The 17,005-nt window shown below is 42.4% G+C and overlaps 1 protein-coding gene across 1 annotated transcript in view; it reads right to left on the bottom strand.

The window, feature by feature from the left end:
* Nucleotides 1-17,005, bottom strand: part of SLC9A9 (solute carrier family 9 member A9) — a 309,971-nt gene that overhangs the window by 203,862 nt on the left and 89,104 nt on the right. Inside the window, exon 6 of the mRNA XM_074963818.1 lies at nucleotides 11,341-11,446. Within this exon, the coding sequence (XP_074819919.1) occupies nucleotides 11,341-11,446 (106 nt within the window). The remainder of the gene's footprint in view (nucleotides 1-11,340; nucleotides 11,447-17,005) is intronic.

The raw sequence follows: 17,005 nt of genomic DNA, 5'->3' as shown, positions 1-17,005 counted from the left end.
ACCTGTGTAAAGGCATGCTTAGAAACAATTCCAGAAGTTTTACTAATGCAGCGAGCACCCATCTTGATTAGTGAGCTTGACTCTATTTAACAGAGGGAGAAAGTCCTTTAGAAGTTTCTATTTATAACAAGTTTGCTCAGTTTCCCAATTCTCACATTGCCTATTCCAGATGGTCACTGATGTAAAATGTCAAAATATTATCTACAGGCTAACAGTCATGGGGATAAACACTCCCTCAAAGGTAAATAGAGTAGATGGATAATCATAATGTCATTACAGAAATCAAAGAGGGAAAGGATTCCTTATCCACCTAATTGATTCGCTCATTAGCTTGCAATACAAATAATTCCCTGCTTTATTAATTTATTGTGACGCTGTTATTTGACTGACTGAATAACTGATTTACTGCCCTGTATGTGCCCTTTCTGCTATGTGGTATTAGCAGTATAGGCTGGGCTCAGTGCTGTCTAAGGGTTTCAATAAACAAAATGTTTGGCTCAAGCCCCCACCCAAAACCTTATTTTCTCCCATGATTTTAAGAACTTAAATTTTAACCCCCTCTGTCACCTTTTACAAGTGTTTCTTCCCCGTTCATCCTCTCAGGAATAAGAAATCACCAGTACCTTTTATATGGGAAAACAAAATAAACAGTTATTTATATAATGAAAAGAAATTAGCAAAACCCAAACATTTTTTCCTCCTTTCCACATACCTTTCCCCGTCAATGCTTCCACCAATTCCACCTCCTTCGTCCTCATTTTCACTCTCCCACCCTCCTCTCATCCCAACAAATCCTTACCCCACCTTCTTGCTTCCAGTGGCATCTACCACTATCCTGGAATTCTGTTCATCCCTTCTCATCTCTTTTCCCACCACCCATTCCCTTGCCTGATACCACCTCTGCTCCCATTTCCCTGGTCTCTCTTCCTTGACAGGCCTTGAGACACGTCATGTCTTTTTATCGTCTTGTACAATGGTTATTATGATGGCCCCCAAGCCTGACTGGAGCATCTGTGTGCTGTAACACTATACATATTAAATAATAACAGTACGTTATTCTGATCATTTTCTCCTTCTCTATTGCAACTAGCTTCAGTAGATCCTCTTTCTAATGCACCTGGATGCTATGGGGTAAATTCTGCTTATGTACATATCCTATATGTTTGACTTCATGTGACTTCAATGGCAGCCATCACCCCATACTCAAGTAGGGTGACCAGATAGCAAGTGTGAAAAATCGGGACGGGGGTGGTGAGTAATAGGTGCCTATATAAGAAAAAGCCCCAAATATCAGGACTTTCCCTATAAAATCGGGACATCTGGTCACCCTATACTCAAAGGCAAATTTTGGCACTACACGATAAATATTCAAAACCAGGCACCTAAATGGTACACACAAAGTGTGTGCACAGACATTCAAACAAGTAAATGTGTTCACAAAATACACATTTGTAAACAAATAGGGACCAACTACACGACAATGGACAGTGTTTTGCACTTGTGTATATTTATGCAACTATATGGTTATTTTGTACAGATAATTTCTTGTCTGTGCACATATATATTGGAAGCCCAAATTAAATTAGGTGCATATTTTTTATTTTTTTTTATTGCAATGCCTGAAGAGGTGAAGATATTCCTAAACATGAGCCAACCATAATCAGAGCGAATGAATGGTGAAAGTACAGTTGAAATTGAAGAAGCAATCAGTTTTTTTTACCTAACCATCCAATCTTGGAACCCCAGTGTGACGAGTCAATATTGAAACAATCATTTTTTGTGAAGCTTGCAATGAAATGCAAGAAGTTCCCTACAAATCTCAATTGGTGGAATTGAGCAGAGGCATGCATCCTTCATTGTCATAGCATGGGTCGAACAACCTTCTATTTGAACTACAAATGACAAGGAATAAGAAGCAAAGACAGTCATTTTTATTATTCCTTTTGGATGCAAGCTGACTGAATGCATTTGCATCAAAGGAAACAAAATGTTAAAAGTATTCCCTGTAGTCTGCTGTTCACTTCAAAGACTGGACAAAAATAAGGGCCCTTTAGCATCAGTTTATTTCCCTGGGACTGGACTAACGGTAGGGCCAAATGCTATACAGGAATATAGTAAAAGATGGGTATTGGATATAAGTTAGAGTACAGTTAAGAAACAGAACCTTCAGCACACCATGAAAAGTGGCATATTCTAACTCAGCACACTTGCTCTCTGTCTCTGCAAATCATTTACTTACTTCCAGAGAAGAACAAGTTTTACCCCTATTAACACTGCCGAATTTATGGAAGAGTTAGTCACACATTTCATCAACAAAACTGTTAGCTAAGCTCCAACTGCAGAATCCATATTACTGGTGCTCGATGGACAAGAAGAAGCAAAAAGAAACAGCTTGATTTTCAGATCCCAGGCTGTCAGTATTGGCTGTTAGAAAAGCCTTTGGCTCTTAAATGAGCACACTGGATATAGAAGTGGTTAAGGGAGTAAATTCAGAACCCCACAATGTCATTTTTGTCACTGACTATATAATGTCACTGACTATAACTGCAGTTTAAGGAAGAATATGAAAACATGCAGCTGTCTTGTCACTGTAAAACCAGCTATTCAGTGGACTCCGGAATCAAAGCAAAAAGCAGAGCACTAAATTCTGTGGCAAAATCCATTCTGCATAATGCTCCAAAAACTCAAGGGCAAAGGATCCAAATCAGGACAGCTCCTGACAAAAGATAATGGGAATTTAAAACTAATCATTAAAGGAGTTTCAAATCAGTTCAGGTATGTCTCAAGAAGGAACCCAGCATGCCTTTCCAGGTTGACATTATTTCCGGTAAATCTCAAAGCCAATTTGGATTGTAAATGCATCAGGGTAGTCATGCTGTCTTCTCAGAGTTTTGTACAGGGTTGCCAGCTTCTGTCAGGTGTACATAAGAATCATAACGAAAAATAAAGCCTGACTGAGAAAGTATACAAAGAGGTTTTCAGATACAACAAAAAATATCAGTAACTATAGAAATAGCTAAGACAGAAAAGAAATAAATGGGCAATTTTCAACAATGAAAAAAGGTTATTTGTGGGGTGTTCTAAGGATCCACTCTTGGATCAGTGTTATTAATTAAATTTATTAATAATCTGGAAAGGGGTGAACAGTGAGGACAACATCTGCAGATGACACAAAATTATTTAGGTTAGTCAACACTGGTGAGGACTGTGAGGAACTTCAGAGGAATTCCAATAGCCATTAAAAGGTCAAACAAAATGCTGGGATGTTCTGAGAATGGGCTAGTGAATAATAATATACATATGATAATGACATTATCGAAATTAATGGTATGGCCTTCCCTGGAATACTGAGTTCAGGTCTAATAACCTGCTCTCAAAAAAGAACCAGCAGGAACAGAAGAGGGCCAAAGGAAACAGGAAAAAAATTTAAAAACTGGAAAAACTTTCATGTAGAATAGAATGAGAAGATTGGGACTGTTTTGTTTCGACAGGAGAATAATAAGGTGACATAACAGAGGTATGAACAGTAATGAATGGTTAAGAACAGAGCTGTGTGGCCAATGGTAATTCCATTTTGCAGAGAATTTTGGAATTTTGAAATTTGTTTTTTGTTCTGTTTGGATCGAAAACCAAACATTTCCAAATTTTCCATGAAACGGGATAAAAAATCATTTAGAAAAATCAAAGCTGTTCATCCCAAAAGGGGTGATTGGGAGCCAGTGCTCCCAGCTCCCTTTTAGTCTGCCAGGGGCTAAAGGGGAACTAGGCGCCTGGAAGCCCGGGGAGATCCAGGTCTAAAGCTTCTGGCCCAGCTGGGTGTCAGGACAGCCAGGTGGTCAGCCATGGCTTCAGCAGGAGCAGCAGGAGAAAGAGGCACAGTCTGTCAGAAGATGGTAGTAGGGAGCATCCCCAACAAGGTAGCAATGCTGAGCAGACTGGAGTTGCAACTTACTTTAGGAACCTATATGCTTTCCTTTGGGTCACCTGGTTAGACTCTTGCTTGTGGACTGGCTGAACTCTTAGGACTCACAGGTAATTACCTCAAATGACTCATCAGGCTCAGAACACTCACCACACTGGGGCTTCCAGGAAAACTGTTGTGTTGTAGAATTTTCACTCAGTTCTAGTTAAGACCCTGATCCTACACCTATGGAACGACTTCCACTGACTTCAGTAGCCAACGGATCAAGCCCACAGACGAGGTAAATTGGGCATTTCTATTTATTCTCTCACATACAGTGCAGGCCAAATGGACTTTACATATCTTAGAACTGAATATCCCTTTATTGCTTGACTCCCTTTCTCTAGTCTCTTTGGGTGATTTTCCAGTTTGCCTTTCTGTTTGCTATCAGAATTTCTTTAGCCTTCAACTGCACTTTTTCATTTTGGTTTCCTGTGTTTGCTTCCCCTCTCACTTAAGAGATGTCCATGGATATAATCGTGGTAGAATTTATGCCAGAGAAATAGTCAACCCCAAAATACTTGAAGTAGCCATGCAGAGTCTAAGGTCCTTATTTCTTTTGTTTTCTGTGTTAAGTCTAGTTGGTCAAAAGAGTTTTTATTATTCCTAAGATTGTCCTGGACTGGCCTAAAACTATCAGGAAGTATCATCATTGCATCTACTAGTAAGTTACACCACTGTGTTAGATGTAGCTCTGTGGACTACCCAGAGCAGTTCCATGGTCCACCTCTTGAGACCCATTGCCATAGATTATGCCTATACAACACAAACTGAACACGGACTGTACTGTCATTTCCTGCTGGAAGCTGATCCACACTTTGAGTAATAGTGCTTCATTATTTTCCCCGTGTGATTTTAGAAAATCCCATACAAGATTCCAGTGAACTCATGGCAAGAATAAATGGCTTGAGCATGGCATCTACTTGTACACAGTATTACTACACTAGGAGGAACATGCTCACTGGATGAATTTGTATCACTTTGAAGGACTCAGAGGGAACCATGAAACTAAAACTTCAACAAAAAAACAATCCCCCTGTTTAAAGGAAGTCTGCCTATATTTTGGGTAAGTCATCCCTTTAATCACAGATAAAGCTGTGCAAATTTGCCGCCCCCTTTCTCCATAGCATAGACCCTCAACACTGTGAGCCCCTGCTACTGGCCTATGCTAAGTGGTTGAAATTTCTCCTTTTTGGGGTTACCATGTGGTAATGGATAAACTCTATCATTTTTGACCTGATGAGAGAAGTTCCAAGCAAAATGAGAAGAATCACAATCTGCAAATTATTGCCCATAAATTTCAGTCTCTTTTAAACTATTAAAAGGAGTCTAGTATATGAGGACAGCTCATTTATTACCCACAGGCTAGAAATAATGTCAAATCCTGCAGTCAAATCTTGAAAAATGGACTTGGAATCCATGTAATGTAAGACAAGAGCTCTTTTTTTCAGAGGTTTTCAGAGGCTTTGAAAATGAGATTTCTTCATCATTACAAGCTACTTGGAAATGTACAACTTCATAAAGAAACCCATGAAAGTTCATTATTCATTACTGCAGAAAAATGAGCAGGTTCCATTATTTTCTTACCAGGGCAGAATTTTCAGATAAAACAAAGAACAATGGAATGTTATATATTTGCCCAGGCCCACCTTCTCTGGCAAAAAAAAAAAAAGGGCGGGGAGGAGGGTAGTGTGCACGTGCTGTGTGTTTACAAACACACTGTGCATACAGTACAGTATTATAGTTGGGAGGTGCACCGGTGTGGGGGGCTCAACCCTCGGGCCGCCCACTCCACCCTTTCCCCCAAGCCCCCACCCTTAACCCACCTCTTCTCCTCCCTCCCCCTTTACTCTGCACGCCACATCCTTACTCCTCCCCCCCCCCCCCCCGCCTCCTGAATGCCACAAGCCAGCTGATTGCTGCGGGCAGGAGGCGGGGGGAAAAGGGGGAAGGTGCTGATCCGCGGGATCTGCCGGTGGCAGGAGGCACTGGGTGGAGGGGGTGTGTAAGGGAGTTGATATGGGGGCTGCCAGCTGTGGCCAAAGCAGGCAGCTAAACAATGTTATAGCGGAGCATTGCACAACTTTAAAGGAGCATGTTCTGTAATGGAGCAGGGACGTAAGATCGAAACAATGTTAAGCGAGAGGACGTTAAGTGGGGAGTAACTGTATAGCATTCATTACCAAGGAAACTATAAAACTATATAGATTAAAATATGGTTCTAAGGGCCACTGGCCCATAGGGTTGCCAGTGTTGTAATTGCAGAAAACCGAACACCCTTACCCTGCCCCTTCCTCAAGGCCCCGCCCCCTCCCCACCCCTTTTCTGAGGCCTCACCCCTGCTCACTCCATCCCCTCTTCCTCTGTCACTTGCTCTCTCCCACCTTCGCTCACTTGCTCATTTTCATCAGGCTGGGGCAGGGAGTTGGGGTGTGGGAAGGGATAAGAGCTCCGGCTGGGGGGGGCAGACTCTGGGGAGGGGCCATGGCTGAGGGATTTGGGATGCTGGAGGGGACTCTGACCTGGGGCCAAGAGGTTTGGAGTGTGGGAAGGGGCTCAGGGCTGGGGCAGGGATGTGGGAGGGTCTACAGGCTCTGGGCTGGAGGCGCCAGCTTGAGTGGGCCAGAAATGCGGGGTTCAGGGTGTGGGAGGGGGTTCCGGGCTGGGGTAGGCGGTTGGGGTGTGAGAGGGGGTGAGGACTCCAGTGGGGGGGGGTGATCTTTGGGATGGGGTCGGGGATGAAGAGTTTGGGGTACAGGAGGGGGCTCCGGGCTGGTGCAGGGGGGTTGGGTGCAAAAGAGGTTGCAGGCTCTGGGAGGGAGTTTGGCTGTGGGTGGGGGTTTGGAGTGTGGCTCTGGGCAACGCTGACCTCAGGCGGCTCCCAGGAAGCGGTGACATGTATCTCCAGCTCCGAGGCAGAGGGGCAGCCAGGAGGCTCTGTGCCCTGCTTCTGCCCACAGGCGCCACCCCCACAACTCCAATTGGCCGTGGTTCCTGCACAAAGCCCCCATGGCTGCCCCTCTATCTAGGTGTCAGAGGGAAATGCCAGCCACTTCCCGGGAGCCGTGTGGAGCCAGGTAGGGAGCCTGCCAGTCCTGCTGTGCCACCAACTGGACTTTTAATGGCCTGGTCAGTGGTGCTGACTGGAGCTGCCAAGGTCCCTTTTTGATCAGATGTTCCAGTCGAAAAGTGGACACCTGGCAACCCCACACTGGAAAGCTGCTTCTGATGGTGGGGGAGCTGAAGTGCTCATGCGGATGGTATCTGGAGGCATTGGGCCTATGTTATTTAAAGACAGGTGGAATCCTTCATGTGGTAGCACACTGAGTAGCGTCATTTACTAAATGTGTACAAAAGGTCTCGTGTGAGCTCATCTGAGTACTGTCCTCCTCTCACTGACTGATTCATAAAACAGGAGAAATATAGGTGGAGCAAACTTGTCCCAACATGACTCCTATTAGTGTGCAATAGGCAGTCCCTTCCATTCAGGAAGGACAAGCAGCCATGTCATGTTTGTCTGTCCATAAGTAGGTGAATTGGAGCTGGAGGAACACTGAACCGTCCCTCTCTCCTCCCAACCCACACTGAACCTGCCAAGAGTCAGGAAAATCATTTTTAAGCACTTTGGGATCCTCTGGGGTAAGAGGCAGTATGCATAAATGTAAGATCCCTCTTAGCATTTAAAATGAGTCAGGCTTGCAGACATTTAGGGTTTCTTCAGCTGTCTGATGAAACCCATTTTGCAGCCCTTCTTTTATTCTCTCTTCTCTTTACTCATTAAATAATATATGAACGAGCATCGCACTATACTATTACTACGGATCCTTTCTGTGTATAGAGCTTCACATTTTTAAATATTCTGCTGCCAGTCTAATTATACACTCATTGTCACTGCACCACATCGAAAAAAACATTGAGTAACACTTTCAAAAAGTAAAAATAAAATGGTGTCTGTGCCATGGGATGAAAGTTGCTGCACTTTCTTAACACTAGAACACAATACTTCTGCATGCAACTAGAAGGAAGCTGTTTGATTTACTGGGGTGCTAACTCACTGAAGTTGATGTTATCAGCAGTACATCTTTACTTAAAAGCTCGCAGGAAAGAAGATCATGGTAGGGTTGAGGTTTACACAACTGGTACAACAACTCATTATTTAGGCTAGAAATTAAACATCTCCCAGATTCTTTTCAACCTCATCTATAGAAGTGTAGGAATTTCCTTTACTGTCTGATGCAAATTTCACTAATGAAAATATACAGAAAAATATATTAGCTTGCTAGTGTAAATAGATCCTACTGCAGAGACTAGGGTTACAATCTGTCAGAAACAGAGAAAAACAGATGAGAAAGCTCTGAAGAAAAACCAGTGTTTATGGCAAGCATACTCCTATCTGCAAAAAGAAACGGAGTACTTGTGGCACCTTAGAGACTAACAAATTTATTTAAATTTAAATAAGGTGCCACAAGTACTCTGTTTCTTTTTGCGGATACAGACTAACACAGCTGCTACTCTGAAACCTGTCATACTCCTATCTATCTTCAGTCTCCACTTGCAGATATATGGACTAAACCCTAGGACCTGTATTTGTGTACAGGGAAAAGAGGAGGTGTTAGAAACTCCTGACTTGTGGACTATACAATATTGCTGTGCTTTTGAGATTTGTGTTGTATTTAATGGTTCCTCAGAGTTTGACCTTTGAAGAAGTATATGTGATTTGGCAGTCCAACTGCTGAAAACGAATGATACTTTACAGATTCTGGCTTTTTTTGTTTGTTTGTTTGTTTGTTTGAGTTGCTTCTAGGTTTAAGGGTTACATGGCTATTCACTAGGAAATCCTGCACTAGCTCAGCTCAAATAAAACTGAATCAAAGAAAGAAACCCAGACTTTACCATCTGAGTATTTCTTATAAGTTTTGTTAGTACAGTAGATTCCTATTTTAACTGTGTGCTTTTATTTTGTGACAATTCTTTCAGTTTTTCTAGTCTCTGATTTAAATTTCCCTTTGTCCATTTTGTTTTCTGGTACAATAGATACTCTGTTAAGTTACACGTTCTGACTACCTTAACTGCATGTGACATCTGTGCTACATTTAATCATCAGATTGTGCGCTCACACCCTTGACAGTAGATGGAAATGTAGTTCTTGCTCTGAAAACAAAAGGAGAGCTTAAGTGTAGGTGAATGTAAGAGGACTGGTATTTAGATAATGAACAATTAAATAGGAGTATTAACACTAATCTTACATATCTTGCAAGAATTATGTACTGGCTGTGAAAACAAGCTGTCATAACAAAGGAGAAAAATCCCCAGTTTGGTTCGTTACATACTATCCACCAAAACTCACTTTACAATTTAAACAGGATATGAAATTCTTCTACATGCCTTGTCCTTTAAGCACTTCTGAGTAGTATTGCTGTGCGTTATCAGACAGTTGCTGTGTTCCATCCCAGAGGTGGCTGCATTATAGCCCAGACTCAAGAAAGACTTAAACATGTGCTTAGTTTTATCCATGCTTGACTTTAAGCATGCACATAACTTATATTGACGTCAACAGAAGTTAAATACGTGCTTAATTGCATTCCAGAATAGGATTGCTTTCCTGAACCAGGGCCTTGTTCACTCACTTGTCAGTTATTTTCATATTTTAATATAGCTAGAGCATGTAGTGAGAGTAATATCTAAGGTTGCTGGAATATTCTTGTACTAGCCCCCTACTTTCAGTTGCTTATGTTTCAAATCTTTTATCTATATCGGGGTGGGCAAACTTTTTGGCCCGAGGGCCACATATGGGTATGGAAACTGTATGGCAGGTCATGAATGCTCATGAAATGGGGATTGGGTTGAAAGAGGGCTCCAGCTGGGCGTGTGGGCTCTGGGGTGGGGTTTGGGATGAGGAGTTGGGGGTTCAGGAGGGTGCTCCGGGCTGGGACTGAGGGGTTCGAAGGGTGGGAGGGGGATCAGGGCTGGGGCACGGAAATGGGTCAGAGGGGCAGGTTCCAGGCAGCGCTTACCTCAAGCAGCTCCCAGGAATAGTGGCATATCCCCCCGCTGGCTCCTACTGGGAGGTGCAGCCAGGTGGCTCTGCGCACTGCCCTGTTCACAGGCACCACCCCTGCAGCTCCCATTGGCTGTGGTTCCCGGCCAATAGGAGCTGCGGGGGCAGCACTTGGGGTGGGGGCAGCATTCGGAGCCTCCTGGCTGCCCCTATGAGTAGGAGCTGTAGGGGGGAAATGCCACTGCTTCCGAGAGCCATATGGAGTGGGCAAGACCCTGACCCTGCTCCCCAGCTGGAGCACCAGAACGGGGCAAGCCCCGGACCCTACTTCCTGGCAGAAGCTCAAGGGCCGGATTAAAACGTCTGGATGGCCCCCGGGCCGTAGTTTGCCCACCCCTGATCTATATGATTGTAAATTTTCCAGACTTGGTAACTGCCTGTTAAATATTTCTGGATAGTTTCAGGAAAAAAATAAGTTAAATTGTTATTGAATATAAAGAGAGAGGGGAAAAAATGTTTCACAATACAAAAAAAAAATCTTGTAATCTGTCTTTGAACAGCTGTAGTGTCCAAGGAAGACATTTAGCAGGAAAATAGTCTTCACTGAGGAGAAGTATCTTTTGGCATGCTGATGAAAATCAGGTTTGATTTGGCAAAGTTATGAAACTTTGAAGAGCACATTCTGAGTGTGCAGTGGGGTGGTTGTTTTAATTTTTTAGCAATGGTCCAAAGAATGATAGGCTGTGACAGACATGGCAGTTGAAGCCAACTTGGGAACCTTCTAATCACGTACTTAGCATTTGTGTTTATATGGCAGCATAAACCCAGGGTAAATGTAGCCCATCATTTGTGAAGTGCTTTAAGATCCTTGGGAATGAAAGGTGCTATGCAATATTATCTTACATTTACTGGCTGAAAGCCTGCTGCTTTTAATACACACAGGGAGATAAGCAGTACTATGCTGCACTGCTTTGTGGTTTTGCCTCGGAAAACAATAGATTGCAGAAAAAAAGAGTATGAGATAGCTTCTGGTCCTGAACTTCTGCCTCCAATCTGGCAAACCTCCCATGTTTACAGGATCTAGTAGCACAACTCCATTCAGACACATTGTTTAGAGTAGAACATTAATCAGATTTAATATACACATTTAAAACATTTATTGCTTTCTGGGCTAAGTATTCACAACCAAAAATGGCAGTTCAGACACACATATCCCATTAACGTTGGAAATTGAGTACTTAATGCACCAATTACATTTCCAGAAGTTTATGCCTTTAATGCAATCTTTAAACTCTCCATTGATATTTGTCTGGAGAGAGCTATTTACCAAGACAATTCAGAGTTATTTCATTGTTTAAGGATTACAGATGTTTGTACTTACTATGTGAGAACTATAGCCACAGCATCATTTAGGACACTCTCTCCAAAAAGGAGGGTATACAGATCTGTATCCACATGCAGCTCGTGGAAAATAGCCAGAACTGTCACTAGAAGGAAACATACAGAGCAAAGTAAGCTTGTTATTCTCATAATTTTAGAATAGCTAATGAGCTAAATGAAAGGGAACGAGTTTTGATAAGCATGTTTTAACATCTAAACAATATAACATGACAGTTTGCCCATTAATTGAATGAAATACATTAGAAAAGGGATACATTTAAGTACACCAGTTCCCTAAATCCAGCAATAACTTTAAGAGTCATGCTTTACATGAACTAGAAATGACCACTCCCTCCCTGCCACATTTCAGTCACACACAAACTAAAACTATACCTTTGATTACCCCTAATATCAGGGAAATAGTCTTGTGACTAAAACACAGAATTGGAGGTAAGGAGACTCAGGGATGATCCCTGGCTCTCCAAAGGACCTTCTGTGTGATCTGAACCTCAATTTACCTATCCATGAACAAGACATTGTTAATACTTACCCATCTCCCAAATAGATTGTGAGGCTTAGTTCTTTGATGTTTATAAAGAACTTCAGTGACATTAATTTAAACATTTTTTTCCTAAAAACTTGTATTTATATTTTGAGATTACTGATGAAATAACTCATTCAATTTGGGACAGAAGGAAACTGATGTTGGGCAAGTCACTTTGTGTTTCTGTTTCCCTATCTGTAAACAGAGCATAATAATGCTGACACATCTTTGTAAGGTGCTTTGAGTTCTATGGGTGAAAAGTATTGTGCATATGCTCTGTATTACTATTCATATTCACTGTTTTCATGAAACAAACAGAGGTTTCCCTTTCAACCAAAAGTTTAATATAAAGCTTCCTAATGATTTGTATGTTTGGAAAATTATGCAGTATCTCACTGCATTTGCTTCACTGGTACATTCTGGTACATAATTGTACAATTGACTAAATCTTCATAGCATAGGAATCCTGAAGTTTAGAAGTGCCCCCAGGGTTTCAGGTTTACATCTGACATTTCAGAAAAGGGAATTTTTACACTAAAGCTACCACTGAAGATTCACAAACCAACGTTTGCTGTGTGTGGGTGATTTTTTTCTCTTTCTAGAACTTTGGACCTTATGTACAGAATATTGGTAGAACTGAAACCAGCGCTAAAAGGATTTTTCAACAGGTGTTAGCAACGGGAGTGTTTGGAATCTAGTATTAGTTTAGAGTCCCAATTATGATGTTCAGTTCTCCTATGGGGTTTTATGTACCATGATCCAGATTAACACAGCAGCTTTGAAGTACTATTCTGGATGCCCTATTCCATAGAAAATGATTCCGTCTCCCATATCTGTGAAACCAAGCATTTGCCACTTCCAATATTAAGTTATTGGCAAGGTCTTAAATGCAGAAACTGGGAAATAGTAATAGGAAAAGTAAACAGTAACCAAGAATCCAACAGCAAAGTTTATATAGGTGTGGCAGGCCAAACCAAACAAAGATCCACACCAATGAAGTTATTTCCAAGAAAACAAACAATTTTTTTTCCTTTTCAAGTATCTTCCTCCCCCAGCCTTCTGGAAGTTATCAGAGCCCCTCTCTAGAGGGATCTGACTCCAAGTCTAGTCAAATGAAATGAAGACCATATCTATACTGGAGAGCTTACAGTGGCACAGCTGTACCAATGTAGCCGCTCTATGCTGACGGGAGAGAGGTCTCCCATAGACATAATTAAACCACCCCTAATGTGTGGTGGTAGCTAGGTCGGTGGGAGAGCATCTCCTGCTGACATAGCGCTGTGCACACCAGCACTTCTGTCGGTGTAACGTATGTCGCTCAGGGGTGTTTTTTTTCACAGCCCTGAGCGACATAAGTTATACAGACAAAAGTGCTAGTGTAGACATAACCTAAAATGCATGAAAATAATGAAGAAATCAACAGAATAATGAATCACTTGCCCCTTCTTCTGGGAGCGACTTCTTAGCCTATCCAGCTCTTTCAATGTTTCTTCCACATCTGAAGAGAAGGCAGAGTTTAGATAAAAAGAAAAAAGAAAAGGAGTACTTGTGGCACCTTAGAGACTAACCAGTTTATTTGAGCATGAGTTTTCGTGAGCTACAGCTCACTTCATCGGATGTATAGCATATTGTGGAAACTGCAGAAGACATTATATACACACAGAGACCATGAAACAAAACTTCCTCCCACCCCACTGTCCTGCTCGTAACAGCTTATCTAAAGTGATCATCAAGGGAGGGCCATTTCCAGCACAAATCGCATTATTAAGGATCTACAACCTATCCTGAAGGATGACCCAACACTCTCACAAATCTTGGGTGAAAGGCCAGTCCTTGCCTACAGACAGCCCCCCAACCTGAAGCGAATACTCACCAACAACCACATACCACACAACAGAACCACTAACCCAGGAACCTATCCTTGCAACAAAGCCCGTTGCCAACTGTGCCCACATATCTATTCAGGGAACACCATCACAGGGCCTAACAACATCAGCCACACTATCAGAGGCTCGTTCACCTGCACATCCACCAATGTGATATATGCCATCATGTGCCAGCAATGCCCCTCTGCCATGTACATTGGTCAAACTGGACAGTCTCTACGTAAAAGAATAAATGGACACAAATCAGATGTTAAGAATTATAACATTCATAAACCAGTCGGAGAACACTTCAATCTCTCTGGTCACGCAATCACAGACATGAGGGTCGCTATCTTAAAGCAAAAAAACTTCAAATCCAGACTCCAGCGAGAAACTGCTGAATTGGAATTCATTTGCAAATTGGATACTATTAATTTGGGCTTGAATAGAGACTGGGAGTGGCTAAGTCATTATGCAAGGTAGCCTATCTCCCCTTGTTTTTTTTTTTTCCTACAACCCCCCCCCCCAAGACGTTCTGGTTAAACTTGGATTATTGCTGTGCACATTGTAAGATGAGCTATTGCCAGCAGGAGAGTGAGTTTGTGTGTGTGGTTTTTGGAGGGGGGTGTGTGTGGGGGGGGGGTGGCGGTGGTGAGAAAACCTGGATTAGTGCTGGAAATGACCCACCTTGATTATCATGCGCATTATAAAGAGAGGTTTCAAAGAGGGATGGGCTATTACCAGCAGGAGAGTGGGTTTGTATGTGTGTCTGTGGGGGAGGCGGGGGGAAGGGTGAGAACCTGGATTTGTGCTGGAAATGGCCCTCCCTTGATGATCACTTTAGATAAGCTGTTACGAGCAGGACAGTGGGGTGGGAGGAAGTTTTGTTTCATGGTCTCTGTGTGTATATAATGTCTTCTGCAGTTTCCACAATATGCTATACATCCGATGAAGTGAGCTGTAGCTCACGAAAGCTCATGCTCAAATAAACTGGTTAGTCTCTAAGGTGCCACAAGTACTCCTTTTCTTTTTTCTTTTTACGAATACAGACTAACACGGCTGTTACTCTGAAACAGAGTTTAGATAGACCCTTTTTGCAACATGCCCTGTCCCTGAACCAAGGCTATAGATTGAATGCCATAGAACAGCATTTCCCAGCAATCCCTGAATAGTGAGGGGAGAGGAAAATTCCAACAGTGTTCAAGGGCTGGTCTATACTAGAAAACTGGGTTAACCCAGCTACACTGCTCAGGGTTGCAAATAATTCACATCCCTGAGCAACGTAGTTAAGCCAATTTAAGTCCTCATGTAGACAGCACTAGAAAATTAGGTCAACTTTACAGCTATGTTGCTCACGGGTGTGAATAATTCACATCCCTGAGCAACGCAGTTAAGCTAACCTAAGTCCCTGTGTAGACAGCACTAGGTTGATGGAAGAATTCTCCTGTCAACCTAGGTACTGTCTTTTGGGGAGGTGGATAATTAGGCCAACAGGAGAACCCTTGCCACAGGCATAGGAAGTGTCTACACTGAAGTGGTGCAGCTGCAGTGTTGGAGATGTGCTGCTGTAGCATTTTAAATGACAAGCCCTTAGTGACCTGGATGGATTTCTTTCCTAAATCACAAACTGCCACACTGACTCCACCGCTTCTCCCTCAAAGTTTATTAAACTCCAGATCCAATACCGATAGGGCTTCTTTGGTACCAACATCAGAGGAGAGACCCTGTAACAATTGGCTGTGAGACTGCAAAAAGAGAGCCTACATGAGATAGAAAACCAGAGGAAATGAGCACTGAATGAGCTCTCAATGTCTGTTCAGTTCCTTCATGAGTATCAGTGGGTTTTTAGAAAGATTCCCTTATTCTGGGCATGAAATCAAAGAGCTGTAGTAGCTGATGCTGAGAGCTGCATGATGAGGTGTGGATTTTAACCCATGTGCACCTGTATTTCTAGTTGATCCTGAGTTCCACATAGGAATGTTGTTCTAAAGCAAAGTTCCCATACACCACTTTGACTTCCCCTAATAAAGCAACTTATAAATGAGGAGTGGAAACAAAGGAAAGGAAAGGAATCTTACTGGGAAATAATGAAAATGCTGCTGCATTGGAAGGTATATGATAGTTTTTGGATGGGGGAGTGTGTTCTCTCTTGCTGTCCCGTTTCCACTTAGCAAGCAAGAAGCCACCATCTATACTTGGTATTGAACATTCAGGGCTAGGCTCGGTTTTGCCATTTTCAAGTGCCCCCTCTCTCCCCTGTTTCCCCTGGACTTGACCATACACTAGAAAAGTCTGGAATTTCCTTAGGGAAGAGTCTCACAGGCTGGGTTTACAATGAAATTGTCATTACAATCTTTCACCATTGCAGATTGCCTGCCAACATTATTAACCACTATGCCATCTAACCTTCCTCTTAGTAAAAATGCCAACGGCTGTTGTTTCCACCCGGGGGAGCTGCACCAGTACTAGTACAGTGGTGGGACATTTTAACAAAGAACTCCAAGCAGACAAGACTACAGTGTAAAAAACAATGATCTAAGGGATTGGTGATTGTTGAAATATTCTGGTACGTTAGGATATCATAATATTCTGGTGTATTAGGATGTATAAACAGGGGAATCTCAAGCTGGCACTTCTGACTAGTTCTGGTGTCCACTATTCAGGAATGGATGTTGATAAATTGGAGGGGGTTCAGAGAATAGTCACAAGAATGATTAAAGGATTCGAAAACATGCCATACAGCCATAGACACAAGAAGCATAATCTATTTATTTTAACAAAGAGAAGGTTAAGGAGTTACTTAATCACAATCTATCAGTATGTACATGGTGAATAAGTATTTAATAATGAGCTCTGCAATCTGGCAGAGAAAGGTATAGCATGATCCAATGGCTGGAAGTTGAAGCTAGATAAATTCTTCCTGGAAATAAGACATACATTTTTAACAGTGAGGGTAATTAACCACTAGAACAACTTACCAAGGGTTGTGGTGGATTCTCCATCACGGGGAATTTTTAAATCAAGATTGTATGTTTTTCTAAAAGATCTGCTCTAAGAAATGTTCTAGGGCCTGTGTTATACCAGAAAGCACACTAGATGCCAACAGTGGTCCCTTTTGGCCTTTGAATTTATGAAATAACTGTGCCCTCTGTCGCACAGGAAGGCCCCCTGAGAACAACTAATGTTGGTCCTGGAGGATTCTGCCACCAGCTTTAAAGGACAAGTAAACCCAGATAAAACCAATGTAAGGAATCAAG

Source organism: Natator depressus, chromosome 9 (genome assembly GCF_965152275.1).
Source record: "Natator depressus isolate rNatDep1 chromosome 9, rNatDep2.hap1, whole genome shotgun sequence".
Classification (NCBI taxonomy): domain Eukaryota; kingdom Metazoa; phylum Chordata; order Testudines; family Cheloniidae; genus Natator; species Natator depressus.
This window is presented reverse-complemented; position numbering and strand designations above follow the sequence as displayed.